The sequence below is a fragment of the Pleurodeles waltl genome, chromosome 9 (assembly GCF_031143425.1).
Source record: "Pleurodeles waltl isolate 20211129_DDA chromosome 9, aPleWal1.hap1.20221129, whole genome shotgun sequence".
Taxonomy (NCBI): Eukaryota; Metazoa; Chordata; class Amphibia; order Caudata; family Salamandridae; genus Pleurodeles; species Pleurodeles waltl.
In genome coordinates, this window is record NC_090448.1 from 412,068,669 (window position 1) to 412,086,957 (window position 18,289).

Sequence of the window (18,289 nt, forward strand, 5' to 3'; positions counted from 1 at the left end):
GCCTAGGAGCTCTGCTGTTTAAGGCCCAAGTTCCTAGGGCTCAGTTCCCTCAAGGGCTAACAGGTCTTCTACCTGAAGAGAGGGGACCTGGGCTTGTGGCTGATCAGAAGCTGGCTTACCAGTCTTCCTGCCTTTTGTCTTGGAGTAATGGTCCATTAATCGAGGCTCCAGCCCCTCTTTTTCGCCCTGGGCTTTGCACTGTGCTCTAGTTTTCAGACACACCCATTCAGGTATACCCAGCATAGCTGCATGGGTCTTTCTTTCAACCTCGGCCCATTCTGAGGATGCCCGATCATTTCCAGGTAGACAGGCTAATAGGAATTGCAGAGGATACCACCACCACCTTCTTCTGGCCAGTAACCCTTCCCCGCTTTAAGGACACCATTGCCAAGGGTTGAACCTTAGCTTGGTTGTCGGCATTGATGACTCCAAAGTTTCATCAGTCAGATACTGTTCTGTGGATATCAGTTTTACAGTCACCATGGTGACACATGCACCTATATCCCTCAGTGCTTCAACTCTGATTCTATTAATATGAGGCTGTTGTCTGTACTTCTCCTGATTACTGGGCCAGACACCCAGGGCAGCTACATCCAACCCACCCTCGGAGACTGAAGTTGCTTCTGTGAGCTCTCTGATATGGTTAGGGCCCAACTGGGATCCCATCTGGAGACTTACCACTGCTGCAGGTGCACTAAGGGAATTCTTTTTGTTCAGTTTGGTGCCCATTGGCCTTGCAAATGAAGCACCACGCCTTCTTGGCATCCTAGGGTTTACCCTGGTACCCACCCTTGGTCTGTGATTTGTCTCTGGGCCCACCTTTCTGAACAGATTTTTGAGGGCCTTTAGAAGACTCTTTGTTTTTACCTTTAGACTGGTCACCATCTTTCCCTTGGTGAGGTTAGCAGCCCCTTTCTTTTGGTCACCTCCACTGGATATCCACTCCATTGGATATCCTAGTCTTGACCCAGTGGTCTGTCTTCTTTCCCAATTCTTGGGGTGAAATTGGACTTAGGTCTACCAGGTAAAGATGCAGTTTTTCAGAAACAAAGTTACTCAACAGATGCTTTTTCATAATACGATTATAGAGCCCATCATAGTCTTGCACCTAGCTCCCTTTCAACCAGCCACCCAGCGTCTTGACTGAGAAGTCAACAAATTCTACCCAGGATTGGCTAGAGATTTTCCTAGTTTCACTGAACCTAATCCTGTATCCTCAGTTGAGTCACAAACCCTCAATCTGGGTATCCTTTATGTGGTCCCAGGACTCGGCATCTGCTCCAGTCAGTGCCAGAATCCTATCCCTACACTTTCCTGAGAACAGCTCCCAGAGTAGAGAGCCTCAATACCTGTGGCTGGGTTTCCTCATGGTGCAAGCCCTCTCAAAGGCTGTGAACCATTGGTTGATATCATCACCCTCTGAATATTTGGGGACAGTCCCTTTGGGGAGCTTGGGGTCAAAAGCTTCTTCTTTCTCCCTGTTTACACTTTTGCTGCCACCAGAGATGTGTCCTAGGCCCATCTCATCTTTTTCCTTTATGATAGCTAAGGGTTTAGCCTCTAATTCTATCTTCTTAGCTAGCTTCTGGAGATCAGCATCTTCACTGTCTCCATCTATTGGGGTACTATCTGAGGTGCTCCCACTGGTGTTACTATCTGTAAGATTGCTGGCAGAATCATCCTCCTCACTATCCTTTTCCCCACTGGGGGATTATTTTTCTACCATGGCTCTGTTATGTTCAGCTAGTAGCTGCTGCAGATGTTCTTCAGTGGGTTTAGAGCCTATGGCACGTTTCCATGCTTGGCAGAGGGCCTTAAGTTGGGACAACTTAAGGTTTTGGTAGGGGCCCGGGTTACCTTCGTGGGATGTACCTGCCGGCTCCGTCATGGTTTTAAAGTAGTTGGGACCTTTTTAGAAACTTTATTTATTTATATATATATATATATATATATATATATATATATATATATACAAACACACTTCTAAGTGGCTTAACAAACTGAAAGTATTTTAGATTCTAAACAGTTTGGACTGGGGGACTTAATGGTAAGTTTTGAACAATTTAGAAAAATCAGAGTTTGGAAAAATGTTTCCTAAGGACTCCTTAGTGGTACTACTTATTAACCAAGTGATACAGCAAATGTTAAGTCTTGTATTACACCGCTGCGCCACCAATGTAGGAAGCTGGCTCTTCATAAGATATCAAAATGAGATATATCATGCACAGAGTCCAAGGGATCCCTTACTAATGGACAGGGTCTTGCTCAAGCAATCCCATGGTGCTCTTTCAGGTGGTAGTGTGGTCGGGCAGGCTTAGACAGAGAGGAGTGTTAGACATCTGCAAATACATACACAGTCAATAAATGAGACACACAACTCAAGAAGATGATCCACACCAATCTACAAAAATAGCAAGTATCTTTATATATGTTTAGGCACCAGAACCAATGCGTTCATGTACGTAGGGTTTGCAAGAGAAATACATTTACGTTTCAAGTCAACACTTTCTGCATTTTTCAGTCGCAGCAATGATCCTATGAAGGAAAAACAAGTACAAAACAAGTACTGCATTCAAGTATAGTACAGTGGCTTACGGGACCAATCTCCTGGACTTAAGGTACGTATTGGGCAAGGGGCAAGGACACACCAAAAGGTCACACTGGGCAACCGGATGCAGAGGTATAGTACGGCATTGGGTGCCCAATGTTAGTCAATGGGGATCGTTCCAGTTGAAAACAGGCTGCAGGTTTGGACTGGGAGTCCACTCGTGGTGAACCAACAAGTGAGTTAAAATCTTAAGATGCTTAGGGACATGAGGACACCTTAAGTCCTCTTCTCCATGGACCAGGGGCGACGGGTGCAGAGGTGTCTTGAGGCGTCCGGTTTTCTCCAACGGAAACACTTGTGGTTGAGGAGGCCTGGGGTCAGGCTGCACGTGGTATCAGTGAGTCCACAATGGGCAGGTCCAAGGTGGGCTTTGTATCTGGAGGGCCGGGGAACCATGCTGGCACTGTTGGTCCACTTCAACTCTGGCTAGGAGGCACGGATGCAGTGGTGCTTTTAGGTGTCGGGTTTTCAGCGGTCCAGAGTCCTCACAGTTCTCTTTGGGTGCCTGCAATATGAAGGGAAGCAGCTCCACTGCTCCATGGAGTTCCTGGGTCTTTGTTGAAGGATAGCAGTCCTCCCAGGCTTTTGGAGGCATATCAACTTGCAGGGCGAGATGACTTTGGAGCAATTTGAACGGAATTACAGACAGGCCAGCAAGGCTGTGTCCAAGGCAGGTGCTTCTTCCTCATTACTTGCTTTTGTGGCTCTTTGTGTCCTTATTCTTTGTAGGCCAGGGGCTCTCCAAAATACTGAATTTAGGAGTGTTAGGGGAGTATAGGCTAGTAGCCAATGGGCTACTTACCCCTGGGGTCACTACACACCCTATATGACCACTTCCTGTGGGAAGTGGGCATAACCCTGCCCCAGAGTTTCTAATTCTGCCAACCCCAAGCTGGCAGATTTATAAATGTGATGTCCGCATTAGGTAGCTCACCTTAGGGGGTGGTAGTGACCTGAAGGGTGGACACACCTCTCTGAATTTCCTGTCTGTCCTGGTGCCAAATGGGCCCTGGGGCGGGGGGTGTCAGCATCTCTCCTTTGAGTGAAGCCAGATCTGCATACCAGCGGCGGTAGGCTTCTTTGAAAAGGAATGCAGATTTTCAGGTCATCCTGTTGAGTGGGTGTGTGCAAACATCTCTACCAGAAAAGGCTTTGTTTCTGACTGCCCAGGAGCAAAGACTCTCATCCTTGGGAGTCAGAAGCATGTCTGGTGGTGGTGGTGGGCTAGCTAAAACTAGTCAGTCTGCACAAATGTAGTTGGTAGGTTTTCACCGGGCACCACTAAGGTACCCTCTGGGTGCATGTATTATTAAATTCATCACTGGAATCAGTGAGAGTTTATTAATATGATATATTTGATGTCAATCATCCCTATTTTCAGTGAAGCCATCATGTAGATAGGAAACTCATAGTGACCAGTATCCAGCCTATATATTTAAAATGGTTTCCCTGTTCACTCACCATGTCTAAAAATCAACAAAGACATAGCAGGGGCATATCTGCTCTTGCAGAGATTTGCCCTCACATGTAATATAATACACCTGCCTTAGGCCTGTAAGACCTGCTGTAGGGGTAACTTACATATATTGCATGTATTGTTAGTGGACAGGGCACACAGGCTGTGTGCCATGTTGTGTTTTAACTTTTAGCTGCGCCAAGGCACGCAGCCTGAAATGGTAGCCTGCGTGTGCTAGGTGAGGGGACCCTGAGGGTGGCACAATACATGCTGCAGCCTTTAGAGACCCTAATTGTAATTGTATTTATATAGTGTTTACTACCGCTGACGAGGTGTCAAAGTGCTTTTTGGCGAGTAGCATGCTACTCCGGAACCCAAGAGGAATTAGTGGTGGATTAATATAGGGAAATATGAGTACAGTATTAGTATTATTATGAGTACCCATGTCCATGCCTTACAGGGAGGCCAAAGGTATTGCCAATTGGGAAACAGTTGAACAGTTTTATGGAAAGAGATCTTGCAATGGGGGTCTTGTTAGCAGGAAACCAGTGCACTGTCATTCAGAATTGCATAAAGAATCAGGCAAAAGTGGGGGAACCATGTCAAAAAGGGCACTTTCCTACACCAGTTAGTTTGGTGAAGCAGGTGGAGATACATTTTCAGAAGTTTCTCGGTTCAAATATATTCTGTATTTAAATACAAAATCAGCACTATGTCTGTGTTTGGGCATTTGCCCGAGTTTGAAAATTGATGCAAGAAATGCTACATGCAAATAAGTTGTGGATATCCAAAAAAGACAAGTTAATGACAGCTGTGTAGAGGGTCTGCGACATGTTTCTGAACAGTTTTGCAGGGACTTTTTTTTTTTTTTTTTTTTTTTTGCTGTAAGGATTTAAAAACCCTTCCTTCTACCTGTCCACTGGCTTACCCAATGCCATATAATTACAGGTGAGACCACTTCCAGTGATGTCACGGAGGTCAAATGTCATGCCTTATAATACACCAACCCTTCACCACCCCATCCCTCCCACACACACACAGGACACTGTGGGGGGTATAAACCTGCTTACGTGTGTCACCAGAAGAGGACCTCAAGCAGGTTTAACCCTCCTGCAGTGTACTGTGTTTTTTAATCCTGGCACAGGGACGCACAATTAAAGTTCCCTGTGCACCCTGTAGTCAGTTTTATTCTCACATTTTCGTTTTGTTTACACTCTGCTAACCACACCACCCTGCGTGTCAGCCACTAGAAGGCGCACAACTCCACTCCAGTGGTACCACGATCTCAATGCCGTGCAGAAGTTGGCCAGCGCAGATCTCTCGCCCTCTCTACAAATATCAGCAGTCCACCTCGAAGAGTTGAAAAAGACTGTTTGGAAATGTTGTTCAAAAGCCTTTTTGCACCCCTCTGAAAACATTGAAGAGGCCCAGCAAAAGACCAATGCTGAAAGAGAATCTGACCCAGTGAGACCAGCAAGGCCCCACCAGAGAAGGGCAAGGCACTGGAGCTGGGTCAAGTGGTATGGCTGGTCACACTGAGGGGTGAGAGCCACAAGAATATTCACCGTAATTAAATTGCCTGAGCCCTAAAGATCATGCTGACCAAGAGAATGCCAAAAGAAAAAGGGCCCTCAGCATGACAGTGTTGTCGGAGAACCAGTGCTGACAGCAGAGACGGCCAAAATTTCAGCCATCAAGGCCTTTGTCATCTCAAGGCAGCCATTAGCACAGGTACCCAACTAGAAGCTCTAGGCACAGAGGCTGGGGATGTATTTTGCCTCTAAGGATGTAGAAGACAACTGGGAGCAAACTTTGCTGCTGTATTTAGCAGGAGAAAATCTCTAAAAGTTCTCACTCAATCTCCCTGAGACAGGTCCTCCATTTAAATATGCCACCACAGTTACCAAGTGAAACAGTTATTGTGAACCACCAACCTGGGCTATGATCAATTCCTACTATGAGAGGCTTAGCAAGGCCCAGATTAATCCATCGATGCTGTCTACACCTAGCTCTAGGAGCTTGCCAGCGCATTCACCCTACAAGATGAAAAAGAAGAGAGAATCAAGGCTGAGCCTCATCCAAATTGAGGGAATAAATAGTCCAAGAGCCCTGCATATTCCTTCAAACATATTGACTATGGTGCTCAAAAGAAGTTTCAAAGTCGAGGGCCTTGCATATAGAGGCCCCCCTCACAAGCCAATTAAAAGTGTGCAAATAAACCAGATCATCAAATCAAGTCTCCCACTAAAGGGAGAAGGGTGCCAAAAGCTGCAATGCCCATGTGAAGGCTTGCCTCCTCATTCAGGAGAACGCCTAGCCAGCAGCAAGAAATGTGTTGCATGCGGGAAAATGAACCACTTGGCTAAGGTATGGAGGTCATCTTGTCTGCAGAAGATGTTGCAGAAAACCAGTGAATGCTACTGCAACTCCCACAAGTAATCCAGCTAATATCTGCTTCAGTTTGAGCCTTCTCTGGGCAAGGGGCACAGACCCATGGCACTGATGACTGCTTGAAGCGATGACGAAGTCATGAGAAATGTTAAATTCTTCAAGAGAGTAAGAGAGATGGATTAGTAGTCCACTAATTTGATGGGGTGCCGCCTGTCAGTCACTACCTGCCAATTCCGTCTGACAATTCTCCACATATTTCCCTATGGGGTGTTGCCGGCGGAGGCAGATGAGCCCAGACCAGCGACAACTTCGAGTCAGCAGGAGGGGTGGAGTTCTCCTCAGAGAAGTGATGGTACTCCAGTGCTCATGTCCAGCAGAGATCACCCTCAAATTTAGTTTAGTTCTCCTCAGAGAGTGATTGTTCTCCAGTGTCAGTTCCAGGAGAAATCACCCCAATATAACTTTTGTGCTCACCCTTAGCCTTCCACAGGATTCTGAGATTTTCAACACTAACTCGGGTTGGGTGAGATGTGGACATTTTGTGTTTTGATTGAGATATCTATATTGGATAGTGCTGCACTTGCTCAGCACTAGGGAAACACTGCTGGAAGTGGTAGAGGCATGCATGGTAAGACCCCCCCGCCACCCCCTCCCCCCACTGTTTGTAGGGAGTATTTGGCTAAGACCAAGTGACTTGGACAACGTTAATAGAGGCACAGGTCTGGGATTCCAATGCACTGTACTAAACCACTGCATGTAGCAGTGTTTGTTTTCTGATCCCCCCGTCAGACACCATACACCCCTCTATATATTTCCCATATAGGATCAAAGCAAAGACAATTCTATGTCAGGACCGGATGCGAGGATTATGCATTTCTTTCTTCACTCTTTATTAGAGCACTTTTAAAGAGTAAAACAGAAACAGTAAATACTAACTATCCCAGGAACTATAGGGGGAAGGTGTCCATGACAACCAAAAAATTAATCCCAACACAGTCTGAATGTTATATATATATTGATGTTGTCTGTACTCCTTCCTCTTTCTTCACTTCTGTCAGTTAAGTCCCTTGCTTTATTTTGACTCGTGTGAACTGTTGAATGACAGCATGAGGGCTGTGCTCTTAGAGTTATTACTGCGGTGATTTTGGTGGAATATATTGTGCTTGCATTCATACTGTTTACGTTCACTCACTATTCCTAGCGGGTCCACTAGGTGGTGCCATTTTGTGCCGTGGGAAGATTTGGAGCACGTCTTGTCCTGTCTGGGCAGCGCGCTGTGCCCATCAGGTACTGATACACTTGTAGGGAAGTTGTGGGCAGCAAAAGAACTCCTTGGGGCGTGTCTGACACCCTTTTCACTCACTCCAACCCTCGCTGACACTGCTGAGGGGGTAGGGTCCATTCAGCTTGGCATCACACCTCTCATTACTGTGTAATTTTCATTACTGAGCACCTCAAGGAGGTTGCCCATTGAAGTTCAAGGGGTAAATTATTCAGATCTTTGGTGCTCATACCCTTATATTATGGAGTCCGAAAGGGACAACAAATATACCCATAATCTGGCCTCTGAGGAAGAATGCCCCCCTTAATGTCACTTACCTGCAGAGGTCAACAAGCTTCTCTCTCAGGCTATTTCTAGAGTGCTTACGCCCCTACAGTAAAAAGTAGACAAATGAATGACCAAGGTCTCCGAAGGCTCCAGGATCCTTGGTGACACAGGGGCAGGGCCTAGCGGTCTGTCTGCTGAAGGTATTCCCAGGGCCCAGAAATGTGACACAGGGAACCTGGAAGGCTTTGCTCGCTTGAGAGAGGTCTTCCGTAAGAGTGCACGCACATTAAAAAACTTATCACACCGGGAGGATGCTTTCCCCAGAGAAAACAGCAACATTGTTGCACTGGACTTTGACCCAGTTGAGGGGTTCCCCCAGTAAATGGGAGGGTGACACAGACGATGACGGATCCTCTGATGAGGGGCAAGATTTGGGGAGACTCTAGCACCCAGGTTCGGCTGCCTCTGACCCCTTTGAAGGGGATTCCACCTCAGCATACAGGTTTGAACCTGATGGAATCTACCATCTCATGTCCTCAGAACGGGATTTAGCCACTTTATTTATATGCACTTTATTGATCTTCTAATATTTGTTAATTTTCTAAGCAGTCATGGACCCCCTTAGAAGGCCACAGGTTGGAAACTACTGCTCTAAGGCAGAAAATATATGGTTACACTGCATTATTTATTGCCATTTTCTTTTTGTCTGGTTATGCCCTCTAGGGGCTAACTATATACTCACATGACCATGTTTCTACAAATGCTGTTTTCATTGAGGTGTCCTCTAGGGGCTGTTCTAAGCATTAGAGTCATATCAATATACTAAACTTTTCGTGGCACAGAAAGTTCTCCCATAATGCTTTGTAGTGCATTACTTTTACAAAACATTTTGGTCGTAACTAATCGAGTGGTGGTCCTAGGACAATGGGACGACCTTCAAAACATAGACCACGAGGCGCTCTTTCTGTTTACCTCATCTCTGGGTCCCCACGCTGTTAGTGGGGACTCCAAAATGTATAACCCCTACCACCATTTGTTATTCTTTTTAGAATTTTTCATGGCTGGAACTTTTGTTTTACAGCTGGGAGGAGTTATGTTTTATGAGCCTTCTTTGTTATATCTTTGCAGTATGCCCGTTAGCCCTAAAAACGCCTTAGAGGGGCTGTGTATATGGTAATACTAAATTACTGTCTCCTGTTTTGTTTCATGAAATTAACACCTCTAGGGGCTAGCAATCTGGTTACATGACCATGTTTCTTACAAATGATAATGCTAAATGTTTATTTCTGATAAAGTTTTATATGATATTTGTATATGTTTTAATAATCTCTCTTTATTACAATTATGACCATAATTCAGGCTAAGTTAACATCCTTATTACACTATGACTGTTTGAACACTCTTGGCATGTTTGGGTGAGCCTTCTAGTCTATTTCTTCTCTGTGGCTGTCTTGTGACTTTCTTGGGGAATTGTGTTAGCCAGCCAGCAACTCTGATGGGGGTGTGGTGAAAGTGGTATTCTATTGGAATTAGCATGGCAGATTTAAATTAGGATGCTAAACGTCAAAATTTTCATTTTTTTTTGCTACAGATAGAGAAAGAAGGTAAATGGAATGCTTTAGTTATATGCAGGGCCACTGGAATTATATGGCAAGAAAAAACTAAATTATGAGGCAGAGTTGACCAATTTATGTGCAAGAAAAGTCCAGTTATGAATTTACAATGCCAATAGCTCTGACTCAAGCAAATGCAAGATCTATTCCATTGCAAATGCTGCTTTCAAATAGAGTTAAATGCCAAAAGCCACTAAGGAGGAAGAAGAGAACACATTAGAAATAGAATAGATCAGTGATACTCAAAGTACTGTCCGGGGGCCGCATGCGGCCCTCCAGACCATTTCATGCGGCACCCTGGTCAATCTCAACACTGGACTTTTTTTTAACCAACTGAGCACTAACATTAAAAAGATGTCAACTTAACAGACATTTATTTACAGGCTAATTGCAGTTAAAAAAGGATATAACTAGGTCATCCTGCACCACTTAACTTTAGGAACACTTTCATTTTCAAAGAAATCTTGAAAAATATGTCTCCTCAGAATTCAAAAAGACTATTTTATTAACATGCAGAACCGTTTCATCTTAGTAAATCGGAATATATCATTACATTGAAAAATAGTGTTTTTTTTTTTTTATTTATTATAAAAGTGATATATTTTTTCAAACATGAATCTGGAAACATTTATTCTTCCCCCACCCTGGCAACAATGCCAATAGTGAACTAAAAGGCAAGTCTGTTGTTATGTGGCTCTTTAAGTGGCCTGGGTTCGTGTTATACATAAACAACAATAATGTTTATTAAATCAAACACAGAAAAAAGTTTCATATACCACTCATCCTTAAGTCCTGTATTTCAAGTCCTTTTATATGTGAGAATGGATGGAAAGTGGAATAAAAAAAATTGCATATGACCATACAACTTATTAAAGTGGGGGAAGCCGGGATTGATTCCCTGGTTTTCTGATTTCACTTTCAATTCAGCCACTAGATGTTTATTTTTTACTCCCTTAAACCCACCTTTACTTCAAACGCACCCTCAAAAACCCTCTAACAATGACTGCCGCCCTGTTCGCTTCAGTGCGTTTCTCGGTCACATCACAGATCAGAATTTTGGCACCCGAGAAACTCTTTGTAAGTGTCCATGGAACAGAAGATGTTCAGTTTTATGTTATCTGCCTGGGGAGTTTTATGCCCGCCGACCTTAGGCTATGATGCAGTACGCAAACAGCTGATCTCTATTTGTGACGTCACTGAATAGGGCGGAGCCCCGCTGTTTGTACAGCTATGACAGTTTAGGTTTAGAGGCGGAGTCTTTTACCGGCGTCATTTCCGGGACATGTCTCTTCCCCTATTCCGGAAGGATGGCGCTGGCCTGGATAGAACGCGCGGAGTTGTTGTTGTACGCAGCGGCCTTCATCTGCGGCATTATCAGCGCTACCAGTCTGACTGTAGGACAGGTGAGGGGTGTGGCGAAAGCGACCAGAGATGGGGATACAGGTTGTGTGGGCGGTGCTGTCAACATTGGGTCAGGTGAGGGGTGGAGACAAACGTGCAGAGGTGCGGCTTGAGAGGAATAGTGGGCAGGGCTTTAAATGAGTTAAGTGAGCAACAGCGTCGTAAATTAATTTAAAGGCGTACGTGGGTAGGATAGGGGACTAATGGAGGGCCACAGTAAGAGCCAGAAGTTAGATGCCAGACGAATTGGGAAGGCTTCGGGTGATGATACCTTCATGGGAGCTGCTAGCAGTTCCGTGCTTCCATGTCCCTACCTAATGCACTTTGTGGTGCTAGATATGGTTTTCGATTGACTGGCTAAGACGCCTGGAAGTGATGATTTGTAAGTCTCGATCCTGAGTGTCTATGGTGACATGCGTGAGTTGACAGCAGGGAAACATCAGAAGACCTGGGGCTGAGTCAGATTACAGGGGAGTGTCAGCAGAGTTGCATAAAGAGCAGAGCTGAAGAGCCCAAAAAGATGGGAGGAGTCGGATAAGATTGGCGTGGCATGTGATGCGGAAGAAGCAAATTAAGTAATAAAGATAGGGTGACCAGATGTTGAGAAGCAAAAACGGATGGGCCACAAATAAAATTAGGGCTAAATTCTTTAGTTTTCTATATCTGGCCTGTCCCATTTTTTACGTAGCCTTGTTCACGTGTTTATATTGTAAATGTGTGCTTATATATATTTTATTTTTTTTCACAGAAAAAAATAAAGGTTAGCGGGACGTTACATTGAGGCTCTCATTTCAAGCATACCAAACCCTAGAGTTACCTCAATTAACTATAACTCGTGCCCTAAGGTAACTATAACTTGCCCCTCCGCCATGCACAGTTGTTTCATCAAATTTGTGAGATAATTAGCAGTGCATGGCGAGGGTGTAAGTTATAGTTACTGTAGTTACTTGATGGTAACTAACTATAACTGCAGAATTTCTATGGTTTTGTATGTTTGAAATGTGAGCGTAACTATAAGGTCTCTCTAACCTTTGTTTTTTTTTCAGTGAATTTCTACGTTTAAAAAAAATCGATTTCCTAACTATAACGTCCCTGTAACATTTGTCTTTTTCAGTGATTTTTTTTTTTTTTTGTTACGTATATTTCATTATTCCACATTAATCCAACCACTGCCACGTACTGCCATGCGCAGCAGTGGTTATCCACAGGGCCTGGCCTCCGGCACCCTAACTTACACTGTGCACGGCCTTCACCTGTGCACAGGGGAGGTTGCCTGCAAGACCTGGCCTGCAATCAGACCCTGCAGCAAGTCCCCCTACCCATGCAACCCCATGCTGTACACAGGCCTTCGGCAGTGCAACCTCCGGGTGTGAGAATAGATGTGAGAGGGTGTATCGGGGGCGATTGACTGACAGATTGTCTGGGTATGAGAGTGCGTACATCTGTGTTTTAGTGAGTGCGTCATTGTGTGTGCAGGTCTGTGAGTGGGTGCATGACACTGAGTGGGAGTGTAAGTGTCTGAGTGGGAGAAATGTATTTAAAAAGAGAAAGTGAGAGGGAAAGAGAAATCGTTTTTTAAGGGTTTAATATCTCATATAGTAAGAACTAGACATTTATGTTCAATATAAAATAAAATATTTTTTATTTAAACTATATATATATACACATATATATATTTATTCTTTTAAAAAAAAGAGAAATAAGTTCAGCTGGACTTGAACCCCCAAAGCTCAGTGTGAAGAACTGCAACCTTCTCACTGAGCTATAAGTTTTTTATTTTATTTTAAGCCCTTTACAGCCTTTAGGGGACCTCAAGAGAGCCATTAAGGGCTCCCTGATGGTCCTTACATATTTTTATTTATTTATTTTCTTTAAAAAAAAGTTTTATAATAAATGACCTTGCGGGCTACCTGACACTGCAGAGGAAGCCTTAAGACTTACCCTGCAGTGCCACTGCTTCAGCAAGCAGGTAGCTGCTTTGACAGCAGCTCTGTGCATGCTGAAGCATTTCATCTCTGTCCTCAAAGGGACGCCCTTTTCTTTCTTTTTAAAAAAAAATATTTGCCCTGGGGTGATGGTCCCTGGGCAGCCACAGACTCTCCCTGCATTACATGACATAAATGCCCCCCGGAAGGTGTTGGGCCTGTCCCCACCCTCTCACCCCACATATCAAAATAAAGCCCTGGGGAGTAGACGGTCCCGAGGGCACCCTGGGCCATAAGGAGCCCACCCCCCCCCCACACTCTTTTCTTTTTCAAAAAGCCCCTGGGACTTGGCTCACCCGGGGGCTTAGACTAATGAAGGATGGGAGACCATGGTCCGTTTATTATTATTATTATTTTTAAATTTTACGGGCAGCGTCGTGGTTTAGCCGCGTCTCTGCTCGTAACTTTGAATTTTTTTTATTTTTAGCCCCGAGGGTGTTCCTTTGGGACCCCACCACCAGAGCTAAGGGATCAGGGTGTTCATACCGTGGTCCCTTTTGTATTTTTTTCCTTTTTTTTCTGGGACTCGGTTTCAGCCGAATCCCAAGATGGCTGGCAACCCTTCTGTTGTTGAAGTGTTATCAGCCACTCAGATCTCTGCACGAGACTGGGAGGGCTCGCAAATCTCTTGAGTCCCTATATATACGCATTTGGATTTCCTTAAATTTCTCAAAAACTACTGAACGGATTTACACCAAATAACAATCTTTTACAGTACAATAGGTCTAGCATTTTCTTGGGTATGAGTAATTGGCATTGTAAATTCAGACCTGGACTTTTCTTGCCACATAAATTGGTCAACCCTGTCTCACAATTTCATCTTTTCCTGCCATGTTTTGGTGGTCACTGGCGGCTACTGACATCAGAAATCTGAATAGAAATTGAAAAATAAGGCTGGGAAATTATTTAATTTTTATTTTAACAGAATGAAAAGTCTTGCAAGCATTCTTGCCTCACACAAGCAGAGTAGCCTGAGAAGATATATGGCCTCAATGAAGGAGATACGCAGTGCCTTGTGTGTGATGATGTGAGTGCTGGCAGGGAGGGGACCTGGAAAGAGAGACTGGAGATGCCATGTGAGGCTAAGCAAGTTTCACATCATTGCTTCTAGGTTGAGCTACATTCTATCAGAAAGGGCGTTTTTTGGCTTTCGCGAGCAGTGAGCTAAACAACTGAGTGTTTCTTTTGTAAAAAAGGCTTATTTTAGGAGCCAGAGGTAAACGTGGACAGCACTGCAATAAAGCCAAAACAAATGTCAGGGACATGGGAGAAGGATGGAGGAACCAAATGCTGCAATAAAACCAGGCTGCTACAAGCCTTAAACACCCACAGTGAAAGGGGATTACCAAAGAAATGACAAAATTAGTCCGGTCACAGCAACAGATAAAGAAAACTAAGTGGAATAATTCAGTAGTTGGTCACTGCTCTGAAACAGAAGATTCGCCAAGCTGCGCCAAAGATACAGGCGAACAAAAACAGCTTTTTCCATAGAAACTAGGTCCTAACTAGAACTACCTACTGGTGACCGTCAGTAGGTTTTTTATATATATATATATATATATATATATATATATACACACATACACGTTCAACATTGATTTTTTTAAAACTTTATTTGTCATTTTACTATTTACAAACAACCGGACAGCACGGTATAACAAGGCGTTCACCGGCGAGTTACAAAGAGCATGAGAACAAAGTGGTCAGGATCACTGTGTGCTCAGCATTGTATCTAGCAGTACATACAGCCTAAGGCAATACATAGGTTGGGTGAGCTAGAGCTGTCCAGGATCGACAAGCCAGCCACATGATGAGGCCAAGCAGACATTGTCCCCGATATCCTCGCTTCTGGTGCATGCAATGACCAATACCTAGATCTGGGACTTTTCTCTGTATAAATTAACAGTCTGCGCAGAGTATCATTAAAGGTGCATCAGTATTTTCTTCTACAACAGCCTCGTCATTAGTTCCTTTGCATGCAAGGTAAGCTTGGTAAGGTTCCCAGACATCCTTTGGGAGGCTTTGAAGTGGCCTAGGGTCCTGATAAACTTCAGAGTGCGTATTGCAATAGGCCATATCATTATCTGCTTAAGTGGACACAATGAGGTTGTAGTTCGGGAAGCGCACACCTCAATGCTAACCGTTCTGCGACAAGCGCGCCTAGGAGCAGTGCTAGGGGGCACCCCTGATGGGTGCCTCTTGTGATGGTAATTGGGTCTGACACCATGCCATTAATGCACATGCAGGTAATTGGTGTAGCATAAAGCACCCAAATCAGCTGTAAAAAATGTATCCTACTCACCACAACACAGAAAACACTAAGCCCCACTCAACTGAGTCAAACGCTTTTTCAGCGTCCAAGAAAAATGTCAGGGTCAATACAGGAGATCGCACCAAAGAGGGTCCTGAGATTGTATGCAAGGGACCTACTGAGTCTAAAGATGGCCTGCTCAGGCCGGTAATTCCAGGAAGCAGGAGTGCTAGCTTGATCGCAGTATCTTAGCAAAAATGTTTGTATTAATATTCAGTAAGAACAGGGACTGGTAGGACGAGCAACAGTCAGCCAGCCTGTCCATCTTCAGCAATGTGATCAGTAGAGCTTTCCACGTCATAGGGGGTATGTGACCAAACGTAACCATTTCCTTGAAGAGATTACCTAGAAGGCGGACAAGCTTATCTTGATAGGTCTTATAAAAGGCCACTGTCATACCATCAGTTCCTGGCGCCTTTCCATACAGCATGTCCCTCAGAGCTGTAACAATCTCCGAGGGGCAAAGCGGCGCTGTGAGGTCCCCCCCTGTGTGCCACGGTCAAACATTTCATAGTGATGTGAGATAGGTAATCCGACACAGCTGCTAGTGTTGCACCTGGCCTTTCACCCTCCCCGTAAATCTGAGTCATCGCCTATTTACCCAGATGGGTAATCTCACTCTGTGCGAGCTTGTTTAAGTCGTCTAGTTTGGCACTGATTTCCCCAAGCAGACTCTGTTCTGCCGTTTCTTTATGAGAAAGCTCCTGGTCCGCTGTTTCCACCTCCACCTACGACAGGTGAGCTTGGATGGATTATAGAATAGCAACATGCTTGGAGATGGTGGCTTCTCTAATTAAGGCCTTAAAGGCTTCCCGGATAGTGTAAAATGTTCATATAGAACCTACAATGAAATCAAAGTCCTTGTCTATCACTTGCACAGGTTCCTCATGGAACACTGCATCTAGCAGGGAGTGTTGCAGAAAAAGCCAGGCAAACGCAGGGGGCTGAGTAACATCGAGCTTCAGGACCAGTAGCATGAAGAGTGTTCCAAGTATGTCTGCCGCAGATGCTGCTAGGGTTCTAGACATGAGCCAGTAATCAACATGTGTATTGATGCTGTGGACAGTGAAATAATGGGTGTAACCCCTGCCCTTGGGGAACCGAAAGCGCCTCCTATCCAGCAAACAACACTGATCTGCTGTGTCTATAATAGCGCAAGCCGCAGCCGAGGTCTGCCGCAGTGGGCCCTGGGAGGGATCTCAGTCAGGGCATAACACACAAATAAAGTGTCCATCGCATTGCTGAGGTAGATCACCACACTGAAAAAGTCTGGTGTGCAGGTTGTAATAGAATTGGTGGTCGTCATATTTAGTGCCATAGAACCCCCACCAGGAGGACAGCAAACTGGTCTTTGCAACAGTGCACTACTACATAATGGCCACCTGTGTCCACACAAACGTCTTGAATCTGAACACCAGAGCTGTGCCAGGCCCAAACTAGCACCCTGCGGGCTGGAGTGGTAAGCCTACCGCGTAGCAAATCTTCCCTCTTCCTGCTCCCCAGAGCCAAATGTGTCTCCTGTAAGACAGCAACATCTATGTTATGTCGCTGCAAGTACATTACCACCTTACGAGTTTTACTACAATCATTCAGTGCTCCTACGCTCCAAGTAAGGAAGTTCAGCTGCAAGGGGGGGAGCCGCGCCAGAAGCAAGATCACATTCTGTTTCAGCCATATTCCTCATGCGCAGGCCATGCTTGTCAAGCATGTTGTCAGCCATACAACACTATCAGACTTTGCAATTTTAGCATAACTGGTTGCCCCCCACCCACGTTGTGCTCCCCAACAAACAGCACCCATCCCAACCCCACCCGGAACCCAATGAACCGATCCCCAAGTAAAAATATGTGGCACACATGGGGACAGAGAGTGTCCCTATTGTGTATGGATGCATAAGGGTGCTTCAGAAGTGCAATATATGCCAATCTGCTCAAGGCTAAACTCAAGGGCACACCATCAACATGCAAACCAACCATGTAACACTCATCTACCCTGCAATCTCATTAGAGTGGTGACCTCAATGCCAGGCCCACACTCAAACAGCAGGAAGAACAACCAAGCCCACCAGCTTGCAGCTCACAAAAATAGAGAACAGCTGCAGCCCGCAGGGCTTTTATCTGCAGGTGCTTAGAAAGCACACAGACCGCACTCCACTCGGAATAAGTAAAGGAGATGGGTAACAATCAATGAATCAAGGCATTTATAGAGCGCGCTACTCACCCGTGAGGGTCTCAAGGAGCTGGGGGGTTGGGGGGTTACTGCTGCTCAAAGAGCCAAGTCTTGAGGCACCTCCTGAAGATGAGGTGGTCCTGGGTAGTTCTTAGGTGGACGGGAAGGGAGTTCCATGTCTTGGCCGCCAGGTAGGAGAAGGATTTACCTCCTGCGGTGGTTCTGCGGATACGCAGGACGGTGGCGAGTGCGAGGCTGGCTGAGCGAAGCTGACGGGTGGGCGTGTAGAACGAGAGGCGCCTGTTGAGGTATTCGGGGCCCCTTTTGTGGAGGGCTTTGTGTGCGTGGGTGAGGAGTCTGAAGGTGATCCTTTTGTTGACGGGGAGCCAGTGCAGGTGTTTCAGGTGGGCGGATATGTGGCAGTGTCGCAGTATGTCGAGGATAAGGTGAGCGGAGGCGTTCTGTATGCGCTGGAGACGTTTCTGTAGCTTTGCGGTGGTTCCTGCGTATAGGGTGTTTCCGTTGTCCAGGCGGCTTGTGACAAGAGCATGGGTAACAGTTTTTCTAGTTTCGGCGGGGATCCAACAGAAGATTTTTCGGAGCATGCGAAGGGTGTGGAAGCAAGAGGACAAGACGGCGTTGACTTGTTTGGTCATAGTGAGGAGGGGGTCCAAGATGAATCCGAGGTTGTGTGCGTGGTCTGAAGGGGTGGGTGCGGTGCCCAGGGCCGTGGGCCACCAAGAGTCGTTCCAGGCGGATGGGGAGTGTCCGAGGATGAGGACCTCCGTCTTGTCTGAGTTCAGCTT

At 45.5% G+C, this 18,289-nt stretch overlaps 1 protein-coding gene across 1 annotated transcript in view; it reads left to right on the forward strand.

Annotated features, from left to right (window-relative positions):
• Window positions 1-10,890: 10,890 nt before the first annotated feature.
• Window positions 10,891-18,289, forward strand: part of TMEM179B (transmembrane protein 179B) — a 120,495-nt gene continuing 113,096 nt past the window's right edge. Inside the window, exon 1 of the mRNA XM_069207181.1 lies at window positions 10,891-11,020. Within this exon, the coding sequence (XP_069063282.1) occupies window positions 10,925-11,020 (96 nt within the window). The 5' untranslated portion in view covers window positions 10,891-10,924. The remainder of the gene's footprint in view (window positions 11,021-18,289) is intronic.